General features: G+C 47.4%; 1 protein-coding gene across 4 annotated transcripts in view; it reads left to right on the forward strand.

The window, feature by feature from the left end:
- The window catches only part of SPATA20 (spermatogenesis associated 20), a 297925-nt gene that overhangs the window by 100409 nt on the left and 179092 nt on the right, over window positions 1–18424 (forward strand). For 3 of the 4 annotated variants that reach the window (XM_029600641.1, XM_029600640.1, XM_029600639.1), the window contains one exon: window positions 3470–3682. The exons of the other annotated variant lie outside the window; for it this stretch is intronic. In XM_029600641.1, the coding sequence (XP_029456501.1) occupies window positions 3470–3682 (213 nt within the window). The remainder of the gene's footprint in view (window positions 1–3469; window positions 3683–18424) is intronic. 4 annotated transcript variants of the gene reach the window in all.

Below are 18424 nucleotides of genomic sequence, written 5' to 3' on the forward strand. Positions count from 1 at the left end.
GGAAGACTTGTATTTTATATCCACAAAAATTACAATCTTTATTTTGGAAATATTTAAGAAAAAACAAGTCTTTATCCCGTTTCAAAGAAAAAGAAACGAGCAATGTAGCTCTTGAATTTATCAAGTCTAAGGAGTCTTCCAAAAAAGTGGAGACTCCTGGACTTTCTAAATTATCCACTCCACCCTCCTGATTCTGCTCTATCTTCCTTTTAGGTAAATAATATAGTCTTGAGACTAAAGGTATTTTCTCTAATTCAATCTGTAAAACTTCAGTCACATATTTTTTATATAACTCATCAGCCGATAGTAGTCTAGAGACTGGAAAATTAAATAATCTAAGATTACTAGATCTTAATTCATTCTCCAAACTTTAAATTCTACTATGCAGTATCAAGTTATCTTTAATGGAAGCAACACTTACAGCTTGCAATTTATTTACTACAGGGTTCAATTTTGCAACTTCCTGCTCTATTCTCTCAGTTCTTTTATCCAGTTCCTCAAATTTTTCTCTAGCTTCTACGGAAAAAGTCTGCACATTTGATATAAACCCTGACATTTTCTTATCTATCTTAACAGACAATTTCCACACATCTAACAGTGTTACATTCTCTGGTTCAACGATACTTTCTTCTCCATCACTTCTTATTTCAGAGATAGTGGATGGACACTTAACCTTATTACAAGTATTAGTTGCCTCGCCACCCAAAACTATTAATTCAGAATGTATAGTCCGTTCTGGTGGTGATCCATTACCTCTTTGGGTTTGTATCACTCCATCCGTGGGGACTATTAACTTCCTTAGCTGCATTTGTTGCTTCCAGTACGGGTTGTAGGGAAGATTGTATGGCCTTGGGGATTTGAGTGGCTCCTAAAAAGGTATTCCCCTCCATTAATTCCCCAACAACGGACTCACCAGTAAACACCACATGGGAGTACATCGGGCCTATCCTCTTTGTCATGGGTGTTGTAGGCGAAGTGGTATAGGTTTTGGATTTTCTTTTCCTTCCCATAATTTCATCCAGGAGCGCGCCCCTTTGGCGCGCAGCTTCGGCAGCGCACCGGCGTGCCCTTGCTTTTATGTTGTCCCTGGGCACTCACCAATGACATCACCGTAGCGGGGTTCTGCCCCTCCTGTCCGGGCCTCCCCTCTCTCGACCGGGAGTAAGATCTCTCTCTCTCAAAACTACCCAAAGGTAGGACCAGTCGAGGATTCCCAGCATGCAGGACTCTCTCCCTCCTTCTCGAGCTGTGTGCCGCTGTGCCCTTGCTTTTATACTGTCCCGGGGCACTCACCGATGACGTCACCGTAGCGGGGTTCTGCCCCTCCTGTCCGGGCCTCCCCTCTCTCGACCGGGAGTAAGGTCTCTCTCTCTCTCAAAACTACCCGAAGGTAGGACCAGTCGAGGATTCCTAGCGTGCAGGACTCTCTCCCTCCTCCTCCATGGGTCTGGTAATTCTAGTGGCCCCGGAGTGGCCAAGAAGGCCGTGGTTCGCGGATCTGGTCAATCTGGCGGTGGACGGTCCATTGCGTCTCGGTCATCTCCCGAATCTTCTGAGTCAAGGCCCAGTATCTTTCCATCTGGCGGATCGCTTTTGTCTAGCGGCTTGGCTTATGAGCGGAGACAACTGAGAAAGAAGGGTTACCCAGAAGCGGTGATTTCTACTCTTCTCAGGGCACTCAAGTCCTCGACGTCTCTCGCCTGTGCTAGAGTTTGGAAGGTCTTTGACTCCTGGTGCAGTAGGTTAAAGCTGTCACCATGGAGGACCTCTTTGGGGCATATTCTCACGTTTTTGCAGGACTGTTTGAAAAAGGGCTTAGCTTACAGTTCGCTTCGCGTGCAGGTAGCGGCCCTAGGCTGTCTGAGGGGCAGGATTGATGGTTCTTCTCTTGCCTGCCACCCGGACGTTGCTCATTTTTTACGCGGGGTTAGGAATTTGCGCCCCCCTGTTAGGGCTCCATGTCCATCCTGGAGCTTGAATTTGGTTCTCTGAGGTCTCTGCGCTTCTCCATTTGAATCTATCAAGAGAGCCACTTTGAAGGATTTAACTCTCAAGACAGTATTTCTAGTGGCTATTTCTTCAGCGCGTTGCGTTTCGGAACTTCAGGCATTGTCGTGCAGGGAGCCGTTTTTGTGTATATCTGAGTCCGGGGTATCCCTACGCACGGTGCCTTCTTTCTTGCCCAAGGTGGTTTCGGCCTTCCATGTCAATCAGGCGGTGGAATTACCTGCCTTTTCTGAGGAGGATATTCGCTCTTCTCAAGGTCGGGATCTGAGGCGTTTGGAGGGCACTTCTGCGGTACCTGGCGGTGACTAATGATTTTCTATGGTCGGATCATCTATTTGTTTTGTGGAATGGCCCCAAAAAGGGTCTTCAGGCTTCTAAGACTACTGTCACCCGCTGGTTGAAAAGCACGATTGCTTCCGCATACATCGGGTGCGGACGTCCTGTACCGGATGGTAGGCGGCATCATGGGCTGAAAGTCAGTTTGTGTCTCCCCCAAGAGATTTGCAGGGCAGCCACTTGGAAGTCCTTGCACACATTCGCTCGACATTATCGGTTAGATATCCGTGATGCGGATTCTTTTGGTAGCACTGTGATTTGAGCGGGACTCTCTGGGTCCCACCCCATTTAAGGCGGCTCGGGTACATCCCAGCAGTCTGGACTGATCCTGGTACGTACAGGTAAAGGAAAATTCGTTTTTTACCTGATAATTTTCGTTCCTGTAGTACCTAGGATCAGTCCAGACGCCCGCCCAAGTCTGTTTGCTACTGGAGAGTCCGCTCGTATTTTTTTCTGTTCCTTTGTCTCCTTACAGTTCCTGCAGCTGCAGAGTATCGGAATACGTGTTGATGCGTAGTTTCAGGCAAGTTATACAGGGTTTTCTATTTTCATATAGGGAAACAAGTTTGTTTGTGTTTTCAGAGCACTAGGCTTACTTGATCTAGTCATTGGTTGAGTTAAAGGAGTTTACTGTTCAGCAGGAGTGGATGTTTCTATGATTCATTCTGCTTTGATATTCTTTATACTGAGGGATCGCAGGTGGCACACCAGTATATCTAGGGGGTGCTTTTCAGCTTTTCTCTGACTCCATCTGCTGGACGGGAGGCATAACCCCAGCAGTCTGGACTGATCTTAGGTACTACAGGAACGAAAATTATCAGGTAAGAAACTAATTTTCCTTTGCATCGGGGGTTATGGATGCGCGTCCAAAACGTGCATCCAGTTGAGTGTTGAGCCATGCGCTGCGGCCAACACAGGGTATTGCATCGGCCTGAATGTTTTCAGAAAATTATTTAACAAGGGGCTCCCGAGGCTCTTGATGCTAGATTTTTATGGTGGGGAAAAAAATACCGGCTCAAGTGCTGCTTTCAGTGCAGCTCGGACTTAGTGCAGAAGTGCAGCTTCCACTGGTGCTGGTGGCAAAGTCTTTAGCAGTCACACTTCCAGCTGTCTTTGTGCCCTGCAGAGTGGAGGATTCTACACGGCGGAGGATGCAGATTCCTATCCAACGATGCACTCGAAGGAGAAGAAGGAGGGGGCGTTTTGTGTCTGGACAGCAGAGGAAATCCAACAGCTTCTCCCCGAACCTGTCAGTGAGGCACTGGAGAAGACAACTATGGCAGAAATCTTCATGTATCACTATGGAGTGAGGGAGGATGGGAATGTTGCTCAGATTCAGGTGAGCTGGGGTGGAGATTGCTAATTGGAAATTTCATGTTATTTTCTCAGACATGGAGCCCTTACCACCTGAGATGTTGAATTGCTCTGGAGGGTGAGTTGTTACAGTTGAGACTGGGAGGCTGCAGGTGTCCTTATGACCTGTACATTCAGAGGCACTTTTATGTTATGGGACAATATAACAGTTTATTCTTGTTTGTTGTACCATGCTTCTGTCTACCAACCCCGTCTCTGACTGCCCTCTGTAAGCATAACATTGATGATTTATATTACATTGTAGCGAGAGTGTTTTCAAAGATAGGCTGTTCTGAGGTCCATATTCAGTGAGCTGGCGAATGGACAGGTTAGCCGGGAGCAGATAAGAAACTTCCGTGCCGGGATAATTTATCCTAGATATTCAGAGGGATAAAAGTCCCATTCCTTGTACGTACCCGGATCAGTCCAAACTCTTGGGTTTTGCCTCCCCACAGCAGATAGACAGAGAAGTTTTGACTGACTGCCCTATACCCTCAGATGCACCTACAGTCCGTCAGTATTTCTCTGTCTCCAGCAGATGGTGGAGGTGCAAAGCCTACAGTCTGTGAAGAAAATTAGGGATTGGTTTAAAAAAAAAACAAAAAAACCCCAAACAGGTTTAGGAAATTAGGTTAGGCAGCTATAGCCCTTTAAAAAAAAAAAAAAAAAGAGGAAGCAACAAGGAGCCTTTGAGCCTCCCAGGGGATTGGCAGGTCCTGAGGGGACAATCCCCCCTGGTAGTTGAGGCATTTGGAGTTCGGAGTCGAGGACCCTTCTCTTTGCTCCTTCTTCCAGAGCTCAGGGTGATACTGGGGAACCTGGATCACTCACTCCAGGAGCTGCAGGACCCGCTCAGAGTTTCTGTCAGGTTTGACTAAAAAAAAAAAATTTAAAAATATTAAAAAAAAAAAAAAAGTGTTGGAACAGCGCTTCGGCCGGTTTCCTATTTCTTTGTGAGTGTGCCTCCGTTTTCTCCTGCGGGGGTGGACAGAGGTCGGAAGCCAAATTTTTTTTCCCTTTTTGGGGTTTTTAGTAGCGCTATTGCCAAACGATGCCACGTGGTGCAGCCTGTCGAGCCTGTTGGGATGCATGCACGCATGCACGCGTCTCCCGCAATGACTTATGCTCTGCCTGCCTTCCGGGGGGGGGGAGGGCACAACCGAAGCTGCCAGGGGTGGCATTTTTATGGTGTGCCGAGATCCCGGGAGGCTCAGGCGGCTGCGGCTCTCTTCAGCGGATCTGTTTCCACTCAGCGCAGGAATGGACGCCATTTTGGAAACAATTTGCACGGCGGCGCAGGCCGCAGAGGGAAAGGGGAAATCCCCACCGCCTTTATCTCCACAGCAGGCGGCCTCCGAGGGGGGCAGACCTAGTGAGGAGGTTATAATTGTGGCAGAGGAGAGCCCTGAGGGGGCTTGGGACTCCTCTTCATCCTCCTTCTCCTCTGACTTTATTATGTTGCTGCACAAAGCGTTTAAAGCAAGGAGAGACGCCAAGAGGAATGGTTGGATTCCAGGGGACAAAGGTCCTAAGTGGTCCAGAGCCCCGGAGGAGGAGGGGGCTACAAGAAAGAAGCGCCCCCTGCGGTCTGTGACACCCCGGCTGCTGGACATTTCTTCCTCGGAGGCTTCTGATTTTGAGGATGGAGATCCAGAGGACAAGCCTCTACCGGGTGCAGACCAGGAGGAGGTCCAGGCTCATTCTACCAGACATGCTCCCCCAATTCTTGAAGGAGATGACCCCATGGTGGTTCGTCTGTTCTGGAGGGATGAGTTAGGTCCACGTATCCTCATGGTGTTGGAGGAATTGGGCATTGATGCCCCTCCGGAAGACTCCTGGATGGGGGCCATTGATCCTGTCATGGTGGGTCTTCGTGGTCCATTCCGGTCCTTCCCATTTCAATTTTCTGTAACGGATTTACTGTTTCATGAATGGGATACCCCAGACTTGGGTCTAAAAGTCAGTAAAGTGATGGATAAGCTGTATCCTTTACCAGAAGAAGCCTTGGATCTTCTTCAGGTCCCCAAGGTGGATGTGGCAGTGTCTGCGGTCATTAAGAAGACCACCATCCCGGTGACATGGGCAGCAGCTCTCAGGGATCTTCAGGATTGTAAGATCGAAATCCAGCTCAAGAAGATTTTCGAGGTCTCCGCGCTGGGAGTGTGGGCTGCCATGTGCAGCAGTTTCGCCTTGCGGGCAGGACTTCGCTGGGTGCAGCTCCTACAGAATAACACGTCGCTATCAGAGGAGGAGGCTGTGCAAACAGGGTGCTTGGAAGCCGCGGTAGCTTACAGAGCAGATGCTCTGTATGATCTGCTCCGCACTTCGGCTAGGTCCATGGCTTCAGCAGTGTCAGCTCGTAGACTACTTTGGCTGAGAAACTGGTCTGCAGATGTCTCCTCCAAAGCTCAGCTGGGCTCTCTGCCTTTCAAAGGCAAACTGCTATTTGGTAAAGATTTGGAAGACATGATTCAATCATTGGGGGAGAACAAGGTTCATTGCCTGCCTGAGGACAGACCCAAAACGAGGGGTTCCTTTCCTCCTCGGGCTCTGTTCTGGGAGTCTCGGAGGTTCCGCTCTTCCAGGTCATCAGGCTCGTTGTCCAGACAAGGCTCGAGTAGGCAACAATCCTGGTACCAGTCCTTTTGGGGGTGTCGTTTCAGTAGGACTGGACCCCAGGCTGCGGGAGGAACAAAATCTTCCCAATGAAATGAGTCCGGTCCACTCCTTGGTTCCCATTGTAGGAGGCAGGTTGTCTCAGTTTTATGAGGAGTGGGCCAAACTCATGTTGGACCAATGGGTCCTCAATGTGATAAGACAAGGCTATGCTTTAGATTTTGGATGGCGCCTTCATAACCGCTTTCTCATCTCCCCATGCTCCTACGCACAGAAGCATTAGGCGGTGGAAGACACTATACAACGCCTACGCGATCTCAGGGCCATAGTACCAGTGCCTCTGACGGAGCAGCGGAGGGGCCATTATTCCATCTACATCGTGGTGCCCAAGAAAGAAGGCACGTTCCGATCCATTCTGGACTTAAAAAGGGTCAATCACTGTCTTCGAGTTCCAAGGTTTCGCATGGAAACCCTGAGGGTGGTCGTGGCGTTGGTGCACAGAGGAGAGTTCCTAGCGTCCTTGGATCTAACCAAAGCATATTTGCATATCAGGATCCGAGCCAACCATCAGAAATTCCTGAGGTTTTCCATTCTGAGGGACCATTTCCAGTTCTGCGCTATGCCTTTCGGGCTTGCCACAGCGCCCCAGACCTTTACCAAGATAATGGTTGTGCTGGTGGCGCAACTCCGGAAGGAAGGCTTCTTTGTTCATCCGTATCTAGACAATTGGCTTATTCGGATGAAATCGAAGTCTCTCTGTCGCTCAGCGGTACACCGAGTTCTTCATCTTTTCACTACTAGGTTGGGTGGTCAACCTAGCCAAGAGCCATCTAGTTCCCTCCCAGTCCCTGGAGTTCCTGGAAGCCCTATTCGACACGCAGCTGGGGAAGGTCTTCGTGACCGAGGAGCGAATCACCAAACTGCAAAGGCAAGTTCGGGATTTGTTGTGCAAGTGTCCTCCAAGAGTCTGGGATTATTTGAGAGTCCTTAGTTCGATGGCTTCCACCTTGGAGCTGGTCCCATGGGCCTTTGCTTTTATCCCAGGACAAGCAGGATGCTAGTCCTCACATGTGGGTGACATCATTGATGGAGCCCTGGTACAGAAAACTTTCTGTCAAAGTTTCTAGAAACTTTTGACTGGCCCCGTGAGGCCACTGAGCATGCCCAGCATGCCATGATATTCTCTGCCACAGGGGTCTCTCTTCAGTCTTTGTTTTTCTGCGCTGCTGTAAGCATCGCAGAGATAGGAGCCTTGTGAGTTTTTCCTCACAGTATACCTGACTAAAAAAGTCATTTATTTCTCAAAATTTTTTCTCCCATAAGGGATCTCTCTCAGATTTCCACCGGCTGGTGAGTAATCGCAGTCTCGTTTTTACTTTTTTTTTTTTAATTCTTTATTTTTCAATTTTGAAATTTTACCAAGAACATAACATTCTTATACAGCAAAAACAATGTCTATATTATCCAGTAATCATTAATTCCAGTATATAAGCATATATCATATTAAATGACATCTAAATTATAAGAAAAAAAAATATATAAAGTAATTAGGGGCAGATCAGAGCAAACATGGTAAGTAAAGTTCAATCACAAAGACACCGATAAACTCGCCGAGTATATCATCTGTTACATTATTCACACCTAGACTGTGGGAGCTGTAATAGGGGTCCGGGCAGCTAGAAATGACCTCAATTGTTTGGGATCAAGAAAAACATAATTGACATTTAAATATCTGATGCAGGCCTTGCATGGGTATTTCAGAACAAAACGCGCACCCAATTTTAATACATCTGGACGAAGCCTAAGAAATTCTTTTCTACGTAACTGAGTGGGTTTAACCACATCAGGGTAAACCCAAATAGGGCTCCCATGAAAATTAATTTGTCGATTCCTAAAAAACAAGCGTAGCACATGGTTCCTTTCAGAAAGAAAGGCGAAAGAAACTAACATCGATCTCCGTACATTTATCTGTGCATCTGAAGACATTTCTAACAAATTAGTTACATCCAAGGATTGTTCTTGTTCTGGTAATTGTGATCTTTGTTGTAAATAATATGCTTTAACTATCACCGGAAGAGCATTCTCTGGTATCTTAAGAATCTGAATCATATAATTTTTAAACATTTCCATTGGAGAAATTAATCTTATTTGAGGAAAATTCAATATTCGAAGATTGTGTGCCCGTAAAGCATTTTCTATTGACTCTAACCTATTTGCGGTATTAGTTTCAGATACGATTAATTTTGTTTGCTTATTCTCAATTGATGTAAGTCTTTTTTCCACGTCATCAGTCTTTTTAGTATATGTAGTTATCAAGTTATTATTTACAGTCGCTTGTTTTTGTATCTCCACTGTTGTTGCTGAAAGTATTTTTATAGAGCTCTCAATGGAGCTAAGCATTGTCCATATACCCTCAAGAGTCACTACATCAGGTTTTGTTGTTAGGGGGGAAAGAGAGAGCACTCTCAAGCGTTCCATCCCCACTTCTTCCACAGTTCCCAAATTCTCCCTTGTACCTGGTAATGCTGGAAGGGGGTTAATCTCTGAGGCCAGCGGAGAAGAAGCCATCTCGGGGCTCCCCATTTCACCTTCTTCACCTGGGGACGCCTCCCTCAGCTGCTGTTGTACGCTGGTATACGAGGCTCCTAATCGCAGGTCACCCAGATTTCCCTCCGAGGCCATAACCATGGCCGCTCCTGCTTCCTCCGAAGCAGGGCCAGGTATCTCGCTGTCTCCAGGGTGAGCGGGTTTCTTCGGTGATCCGGGGCTCAGAGTAGTCTAAAAGGTCAGGGGGGAGCGCTCATGCTCAAAAGCAACTCCTCCAGCGACCGAGCTCCCCGGGTTTGTAGATGGTGTGCCGACGAAAAAGCCAGAGATCTGCGGCTGTCGGGGGTCTTCTGAAGGCGGAATGGCAATCTCACCCCTCAGTCGGCCCTTTCTTTTCGTGTGCGGCATTTTTCAAATCGTAAGTAACTTAAGTGAAGTAAATGCCGACAGCTTCCTTCTCCGGCGTTTCTCGCTGATGCTACTCGGCGGCCATCTTGCCCCCTTTACTTTTAAGTAAAAACTTTCTTTCACAAATTTTTCCCCTCTTTTCATCGACGGCTGTCGACAGAAAATGGCTTCCGGATTTAAAAAATGTCCAGTTTGTAATCGGACAATGTCCATAACAGATCCACACCTCGAGTGTGTTCTCTGTTTAGGAGATAAACATGATGTCTCAACCTGTCCTCAATGTGCAGAGATGACTCCCAAAGGAAGAAAACTTCGACAGGAGAAGATGGAACATCTCTTTCACCTTCAGCTTCTTCCTTCTCCTTCTCCTTCAACATCAACAAAATCGTCCCCGGTGGGGGTTTCAAAGTGAATTTTGAAAAAACGTCGTCTGGAGGGGTCCAGAGATCACCCATCACCATCGACATCAACGGCATCGACAAGGTCAGTACTCGCACATCGACCAAAACACCGTCACCGACATCGGCACACACCAACTCCAGCGGCGCCTCTCTCCCCGGAGGAACCGACTGCTAAACGGCTCAAACCTCAGGAAACTCTGCTACCCTCGGCGCCGGGGCCTATACCTCCATCAGTCGAACCTCCACAGGCCTCTGTGGAGGGAATATAGACACCTACACCGCCACCACGTTCAGCTGCTCTGCCTACATCAGCTGTTTCGCAGGAATTGTCAGACTTTATCCGACAAGCGGTACTCCAGGCCCTTAAAGAACAGACGCCTATTTCGGCGACTTCGCCGATGCCGGTGCCGTCACCGAAGCTGGTTCTTGAACCGATGCCGGTACCTTTACCGATGCCGGTGATTGCACTGAAGCCGGTGGCTACACCGTTGCCGACGACCCCGTCGGCAACGATGCCGACAATTCCGTCGATGCCGGTACCTACACCGATTCCAGCAAAAGTGAGGCCAGCACGACCACCGAAGATACCGACGCCATCTTCGATTCCGGCGCTAACACCATCGACGCCAATCTCACCTGGGGACCCAGGACATCCAGAGCTGGCACTCTACCAACTTATAATGAAGAGATTTGATGAGGTGGTTGGTGCTCTTCCTCCCAAACCTTGAAAAGAACACCCTGAGGAGTCACCCTTTGATGACCCACAACCAGGTCCTTCAGGGCTTCCTCGGCTGCCTAGAACCTCTCCAATTTCTCCACCTAGACAAGATCCATATGATACTTGGAGTGATACACACACAGATACCTCATCTGAAGCTTTCATGTCAGATCCTTCACCACCGGATCCAAGGAAAAAATCTCCACCGGAAGATTTATCATTCACAACTTTTAGCCAGGAAATGGCTGACACCATACCTTTCACCTTGGTCACAGAGCGAGACGTAAGGCAGCAAACATTGGAAGTTCTCCAATTTGTAGACCTCCGAAGCAAGTGGTAGCCATACCTGTCCATGATGTCCTTCTGGACGTACAACATCGGATTTGGGAACATCCATGCTCAGAGCCTGCTGTTAATAAAAGAATGGACACTACATATTTGGTGCAGTCTGCTCCTGGCTACCAAAAGTCACAGCTTCCACACCAGTCAGTAGTGGTAGAGTCTGCGCAAAAGAAGTCCAAGAGGATAAGACCACATTCCTCAAATCCCCCGGGTAAAGATCATAGATTCTTAGATTCCCTGGGACGAAAGGTCTATCAAGGAGCCATGTTAAATTCTAAGATATCTTCAATTATACATGACTCAGTACCAAAGAAATCTGTGGAAGCAGATGCAGGACTTTATACCATCACTTCCATCACAACATCAAGAAGCAGCCCAAGCAATTATCCACAAAGGGCTGGAGACCAGCAAACACGAGGTCCATGCGGCCTATGATGGTTTCAAGACAGCTTCCAGAGTGGCTGCATTGGGTATAAGTGCCAGATGTTGGGCATGGCTTAAAGCCTCGGACCTCAGGCCTGAAGTCCAGGAGAAGTTAGTAGATCTCCCATGTCTTGGTGATAATCTTTTTGGATTTAAAGTACAGGATGCAGTTGCTCAATTGAAAAAGCATACAAAAACCCTGAGGCAACTTTCATTGATCCCGCAGGATGCACCTACACAGCCAACTCATAGGCCTCAAAGGAAAGATTCTAGAAGACCCTTCTACAGACAAAGGCGGTATTACCCCCCAACATCTAGGAGCAGATCTTCTAGACTGCAACAAAGAGCTCAGCCCAGACAACCTAGGGCAGCTAGGCCTCAACTACAGACGGGACCGGCTGCTGGCTTTTAAGGCCTTTCCCAGAGACCGAAGCCACCTCTTCAATCCTCATCCACAGCTTCCGGTAGGGGGTCGAGTAACCTTCTTTTACAACCATTGGTTACAAATAACAACAGACCAATGGGTACTGTCAAAAATATCTCGAGGTTACCAACTCAATTTCCTCTCAATTCCAACAGATTCTCCTCCGAGACCTCTCTCTCTAAGAGAAAATCACATAATCCAATTGCAAGTAGAATTATCCACCCTTCTGAGAGCCAGGGCTGTAGAGTTGGTGCCCCGATCTCAGCAGGGCAGAGGGTTCTATTCCCGTTATTTCCTCATTCCAAAGAAAACCAGAGGCCTACACCCTATACTAGACCTCAGAAATCTCAAAAAATTTCTAAAGAAAGAAAAGTTCAGGATGGTTTCTCTAGGCACCATGCTTCCACTTCTTCAAACAGTAGATTGGCTTTGTTCTCTGGATCTTCAAGATGCTTACGCTTACATTCCAATATTCCCTCCTCATCGCAAGTATCTGCGTTTCATGGTAGGTCATCAGCATTTCCAGTACAGAGTACTGCCATTCGGACTTGCCTCTGCTTCCAGAGTATTCACCAAATGTCTGGCAGTAATAGCAGCACACTTGCACAAGGAAAGTGTCCATGTCTTCCCCTATTTAGACGACTGACTCATCAGAAGTCAATCTCAACAAGGAGCTCTGGCTTCTCTCAGTCGAACAATTACTCTACTTCACTCCATGGGCTTTCTCATCAATTATCAAAAGTCCCATCTCACTCCGTCTCACCTGCTTCAATTCATAGGAGCAGAATTGAACACCATACTCTCAAAGGCTTTTCTACCCGAGGATCGAGCAGAAACGCTTTCCCTACTGGCAAACTCGATTCACTCAAAGAAACAAGCAACAGCTCATCAGTTTCCAACCTTACTAGGCCACATGGCCTCCACAGTTCATGTAACACTTATGGCAAGACTCGCCATGAGGGTAACCCAATGGACATTAAGATCTCAATGGATCCAAGCCATTCAATCACTATATTCTCCAATTCAAGTAACCCACCAGCTACGTTCATTTCTACTTTGGTGAGCGAACAAGGACAATTTGCGCAAGGGCCTACCCTTCCAACAACCAGTTCCACAGATAACTTTAACTACAGATGCATCTACCTTGGGTTGGGGAGCTCACAAAAACAATCTTCAAACCCAGGGTACTTGGACAAAACTCGAAGCAACATTTCATATCAATTTCCTAGAACTTCGATCTATACTTTTTGCGCTTCATGAGTTCAAGGACTGCCTTTCACACAAGACTGTTCTGATCCAAACGGACAATACAGTATCCATGTGGTACATCAACAAACAGGGAGGTACGAGCTCGTATCTCCTTTGCCAAGAAACCGCGCAGATTTGGGACTGGGCCCTGACGCACTCAATATTTCTCCGGGCCACTTATCTGGCAGGCGTTCACAATGTAGTGGCGGATCGCCTCAGTCGTCAGTTCCAACCACACGAATGGTCCCTGGATCCCTCGGTAGCGACCAGGATATTTCAACGTTGGGGACAACCAACAATAGACCTCTTTGCGTCACAACTGAATCACAAAGTGGACAAATTCTGCACTCTACACAGACAGAATCACCAGCTAGCCAAGGACGCCTTTGCTCGCCCTTGGAACTCAGGCCTTCTATGTGCGTATCTTCCGATACCTCTCATAACCAAAACTCTAGTGAAGCTACAACAGGAAAAGGGGTCCATAATACTCATAGCCCCGTATTGGCCTCAACAGGTATGGTTTCCCACACTTCTAGACCTCTCGATCAGAGATCCAATTCGCCTGGGTGTAGCTCCCACTCTCATAACTCAGGATCAGGGTCAGTTGCACCATCCCAACCTTCAATCCCTGGCCCTGACAGCATGGATGTTGAAAGCTTGATCTTACAACCACTCAATCTTTCAACTAATGTCTCTCAAGTGCTTATAGCTTCATGTAAACCTTCAACACGGAAGAACTATTCTTCAAAATGGAAAAGGTTTACCTTGTGGTGCACGCAAAGAAACATTGACCCTTTCTCCTGCCCCACAACTTCTCTACTAGACTACTTATGCCATCTTTCAGACTCTGGTCTCCAGACTTCATCTGTCAGAGTACACCTAAGTGCAATCTCAGCTTACCATAACAAGATGGGAGATGCACCAATATCCATACAACCTCTTAGCAGGTTTATGAGAGGTTTAACTCAACTTAAACCACCAATTCGGCCACCAGTCACAGAACGGGACCTGAATCTGGTATTAACAAGACTCATGCGTTCTCCTTTCGAACCCATTAATTCCTGTGATATTAAATTTCTCACATGGAAGACTATCTTCTTCATAGCCATTACATCGGCTAGAAGGGTTAGTGAGTTACAAGCACTTGTCACGTACTTCCTTATACAAAATTCCTACATGACAGAGTGGTTCTCCGTACACATCCAACATTCCTTCCCAAAATAGTTACGGAATTCCACTTGAACCAATCCATAGTTTTACCCACATTCTTTCCAAGGCCTCATTCTCATCAAGGAGAGCGGGCCTTACATACCCTGGACTGTAAGCGTGCGCTAGCATTTTACTTAGACCACACGGCAGTCCATAGGAAATCAACTCAACTCTTTGTATCTTATGATACAAACAAACCGGGTAAAGCAGTGGGAAAACATACTCTATCCAACTGGTTAGCAGATTGCATTCAGTTTTGCTATGATAAAGCAGGCCTTCCTCTCCAAGGACAAGTAAAGGCACATTCAGTAAGAGCGATGTCAACCTTGATAGCACACTATCGTTCAGTGCCAATCATTGACATCTGTAAAGCAGCAACATGGAGTTCTCTATACACATTTGCAGCTCATTACTGTTTGGACAAAGGACAAGATTCAGCCTATGGACAATCTGTCTTAAAGAACTTGTTTCCAGTTTAATCCCAACTCCTTCTACATCCAATCTGCTGTGATCGTTGGCTGCCTCATTTTCACCAACAATACTTCACTGTTGCTTCACTACAAAATGACTCAGCCTTTAGCTTGCTAATCACCCACATGTGAGGACTAGTATCCTGCTTGTCCTGGGATAAAGCAAAATTGCTCACCTTGTAATAGGTGTTATCCCAGGACAGCAGGATGTAGTCCTCACAAAACCCACCCGTCACCCCGCAGAGTTGGGTCCGATACGTTTTTATTATTTTATTTTTGCTAAAGCTTATTGCTACATACGAGACTGAAGAGAGACCCCTGTGGCAGAGAATATCATGGCATGCTGGGCATGCTCAGTGGCCTCACAGGGCCAGTCAAAAGTTTCTAGAAATTTTGACAGAAAGTTTTCCGTTCCAGGGCTCCATCAATGATGTCACCCACATGTGAGGACTACATCCTGCTGTCCTGGGTTAACACCTATTACAAGGTAAGCAATTTTGCTATATGAGACCTCTTCAGTCAGCATTGCTATTCCGTTGGAACCCGGTGTCCGAACAATTTCATCTCCTTCTTCCTCTTACAGACTCTGCACGTTCCAGACTCGATTGGTGGCTCCTCTCAGACAGTTTGCGCTGGGTGGGTGACCCTGGAAGTTCCCACTTGGACGGTGGTCACTACGGACACCAGCCTCTCCGGTTGGGGAGCAGTTTGCCAGGACTGATCGGTGCAGGGGCAATGGTCAGTGGAGGAATCCCGGTGGTCGATAAATCGTTTGGAGACTAGAGCGGTAAGATTAGCGTTGTAAGCTCTATTGCCGTTTCTGCAGGGGAAGTTGGTCAGGGTTCTATCCGACAATATGACCGCAGTGGCTTATATCAACCGCCAAGGAGTAACCAAAAGCCAGCCAGTGGCAATCGAAGCTCAGCTGCTGATAGCCTGGGTGGAAAAACATCTCGTGAGGATTACGGCCTCCCACATCGCGGCGGTCAACAATGTTCAAGTGGATTTCCTCAGTCGCAACCACCTTGATCCAGGGGAGTGGGAGCTCTCCGAGGAGGTGTTCTGTCTCATATGCGACAGGTGGTCCACACCAAGCGTGGACCTGATGGCAACGTTTCGGAACTGTAAAGCCCCACGATTCTTAAGTTGATGTCGGGAACCGGGGGCAAAAGGGGTGGATGCCCTGGTTCTTTCCTGGCCGATGAACGTCCTGCTGTATGTGTTTCCGCTCTGGCCTCTGATAGGCAAGGTTCTACGGCGCATAGAGGCTAATCTGGAGGTGATCCTGGTGGCCCTGGAATGGCCGAGACATCCATGGTTTGTGGATCTAGTCAACCTAATAGTGGACGGACCCCTGAGGTTTCGGGACCTCCCAAACCTTCTGTGTCAGGGTCCTGTTTGTTTGGAAGAGGCAGATCGCTTTAGTGGCCTGGCTTTTAAGAGGCGATGGCTAAAGGATAAGGGATATTCAGATGCAGTCGTAGCTACCCTTTTGCAGTCGAGGAAGACCTCTACTTCCCTGACATACGTTAGAGCATGGAGGTGTTTGGAGTGCGAGCTGGTTCCTGCTTATGCGTCAGTGTCTGATATCTTGTCCTTCTTACAGGCCGGTTTGGCTAAAGGCTTAGCGTGCAGTTCTCTAAGGGTGCAAGTGGCGGCCCTCGGTTGTTTCTGTGGTAAAATATGTGGTGTAGCCTTAGCTGCGCATCCGGACGTGGGGCATTTTCTCCGAGAGGCAAAACATTTGCGTCCTCCGGTACGGAATCCTTGTCCATTGTGGAACCTAAATTTGGTTCTAAAAGCTTTGCGTGTGGTGCTATTTGAGCCTCTGAAGAGGGCGACGCTCAAAGATCTCACATTAAAGATGTTTTTTCTTGTGGCTATTTCCTCAACTCGCCGGGTGTCGGAACTTCAGGTGTTGTCCTGTAGAGAGCCTTTTTTGAGGATTATGGATGCGGGAGTCTCTTTGCGGACAGTGCTTTCTTTTCTCCCAAAGGCGGTGTCCTCTTTTCATTTGAATCAGTCTGTAGAACTTCCATCCTTTCCGGATTTGGACCGCTCTGATTCCCAGTCTAGAGATCTGAGGAAACTTGATGTATGTCGAGTGCTGTTGAGTTATCTGGAGGTTACAAATAGCTTCCGTATGTCAGACCATCTCTTTGTCCTGTGGAGTGGCCCCAAAAAAGGGCATAAGGCGTCTAGGGTGACGATTGCTCGCTGGTTGAAAGAGGCTATTGGTTCGGCATACCCGACTCATGGCCGTCCACTTCTGGTCGGACTTCGAGCGCATTCTACCCATTTGCAGGCAACCTCGTGGGCGGAATGTCAGCAAGTTTCGCTGCAAGAAATTTCTAGGGCGGCTACTTGGAAATCTTTGCACACCTTTGCTAGACATTATCGGTTGGATGTCCAGGCCCCAGGCTCTGGTTCTTTTGGTGAAGGTGTGATCCAAGCAGGACTCTCAGGGTCTCACCCAGTGTAGGAAAGCTCTGGTACATCCCAGGAGTCTGGACTGATCAGGGCACATACAGGAAAAGGAAAATTGGTTCTTACCTGCTAATTTTCGTTCCTGTAGTACCACGGATCAGTCCAGACTCCCGCCCCTTTCCAGTGTGAGATAACGGAGAGTCCACTCGTTCAGTGCTTCTGTATATTCTGTTGATTATTTTTAAACGTTTTCAAAGTTTTCAAAGTTTCCCGGGTTCTGCTCCTTCTTGGGGTTAGTGACCAGGTAGTGTGTGAAAATTCAGGTTTTTCTGAGTTATGCTTGAATACAGTGTAATATTTGACAGACTGTAGGTGGCACCTGAGGGTATAGGGCAGAGTCAGTCAAAACTTCTCTGTCTCCATCTGCTGGTGGGGAGGCAAAACCCAGGAGTCTGGTCTGATCTGTGGTACTACAGGAATGAAAATTAGCAGGTAAGAACCAATTTTCCTTTAATATACTCTAAAGTTATCCGGCTAAAGTTAGCTGGATAACTTTAAACTTAATCAGCTATCTTAGACTATAACTAGATAGGTGTAAAGTTATCTGGGTACATGTAGCCTTAACGGGCTACATTCAACATATAGCTCGTTAAGTGGCTGCGACATTAATAAAAGATGCTTGTGGGCCTTCAGGCCCAATCCTGCAGCTTCCCACTCCTGCCTTCCACCAAATAAAAAAAATAAATAAAAAAAAAGCGACTTTAGTGTTCTGAGGCTGGCCCCTTCTTTTCATAATATTTTTTGTAAAATTTCACAAGTTTCCTTCTGCCCCTTACCCCACCTTCCTGCAACCTCTATCCCCCCTCTCCCCACTCCTCCAGACATGCTGAAACACCAGCTGGGAGCATGGTAGTTTCCCTGTTGTTACCCAGATCAGTCTAGACTCCTGGGTTTTGCCTCCCTGCCAGCAGATGGAGACAAAGAAAGTTTCACTGACACTGTACATAACCCTGTGTGCCACCTGCAGTCCCTCAGTATTTCGCTGTCTCCAGCAGATGGTAGATGGTGTAAAACCTGCAGTCTGGAGAGAAAGAAAAAAATATATTAAAAGACAAAATTTCTGTATCCTCTTAGGGGATTGTAAAGTCCTGGTGAGGCCATCTCCTCTGGTTTGAGGTGGACGAGCAGGGTTTGGTGAGCCTTCTAATAGTTCAGTTGGGAGGTCCATGGGGTGGACATCTGGTGGTCCAGATCCCTCATTCCCCATGAGATAGTGGTGGAATATGCTGGCAGTTCTGAACTGCAAACCCAATGGAGCAGGGAAGTATCCCTTTTATATGTTTTTTCCTGGGCTGGCTTGCTAAAATTTGGCGAAAGGAGACGGATATAGCCAGTGGTCTGGCTCTTTTCTGATCTGCCACGTATCCTGCGCTCCTGGAACCTGAAACTCTGCACCAAACAAAAGTACTGATTTCTATGTATCTTTATTTGTTCT

Source organism: Rhinatrema bivittatum, chromosome 4, assembly GCF_901001135.1.
Source record: "Rhinatrema bivittatum chromosome 4, aRhiBiv1.1, whole genome shotgun sequence".
Taxonomy (NCBI): Eukaryota; Metazoa; Chordata; class Amphibia; order Gymnophiona; family Rhinatrematidae; genus Rhinatrema; species Rhinatrema bivittatum.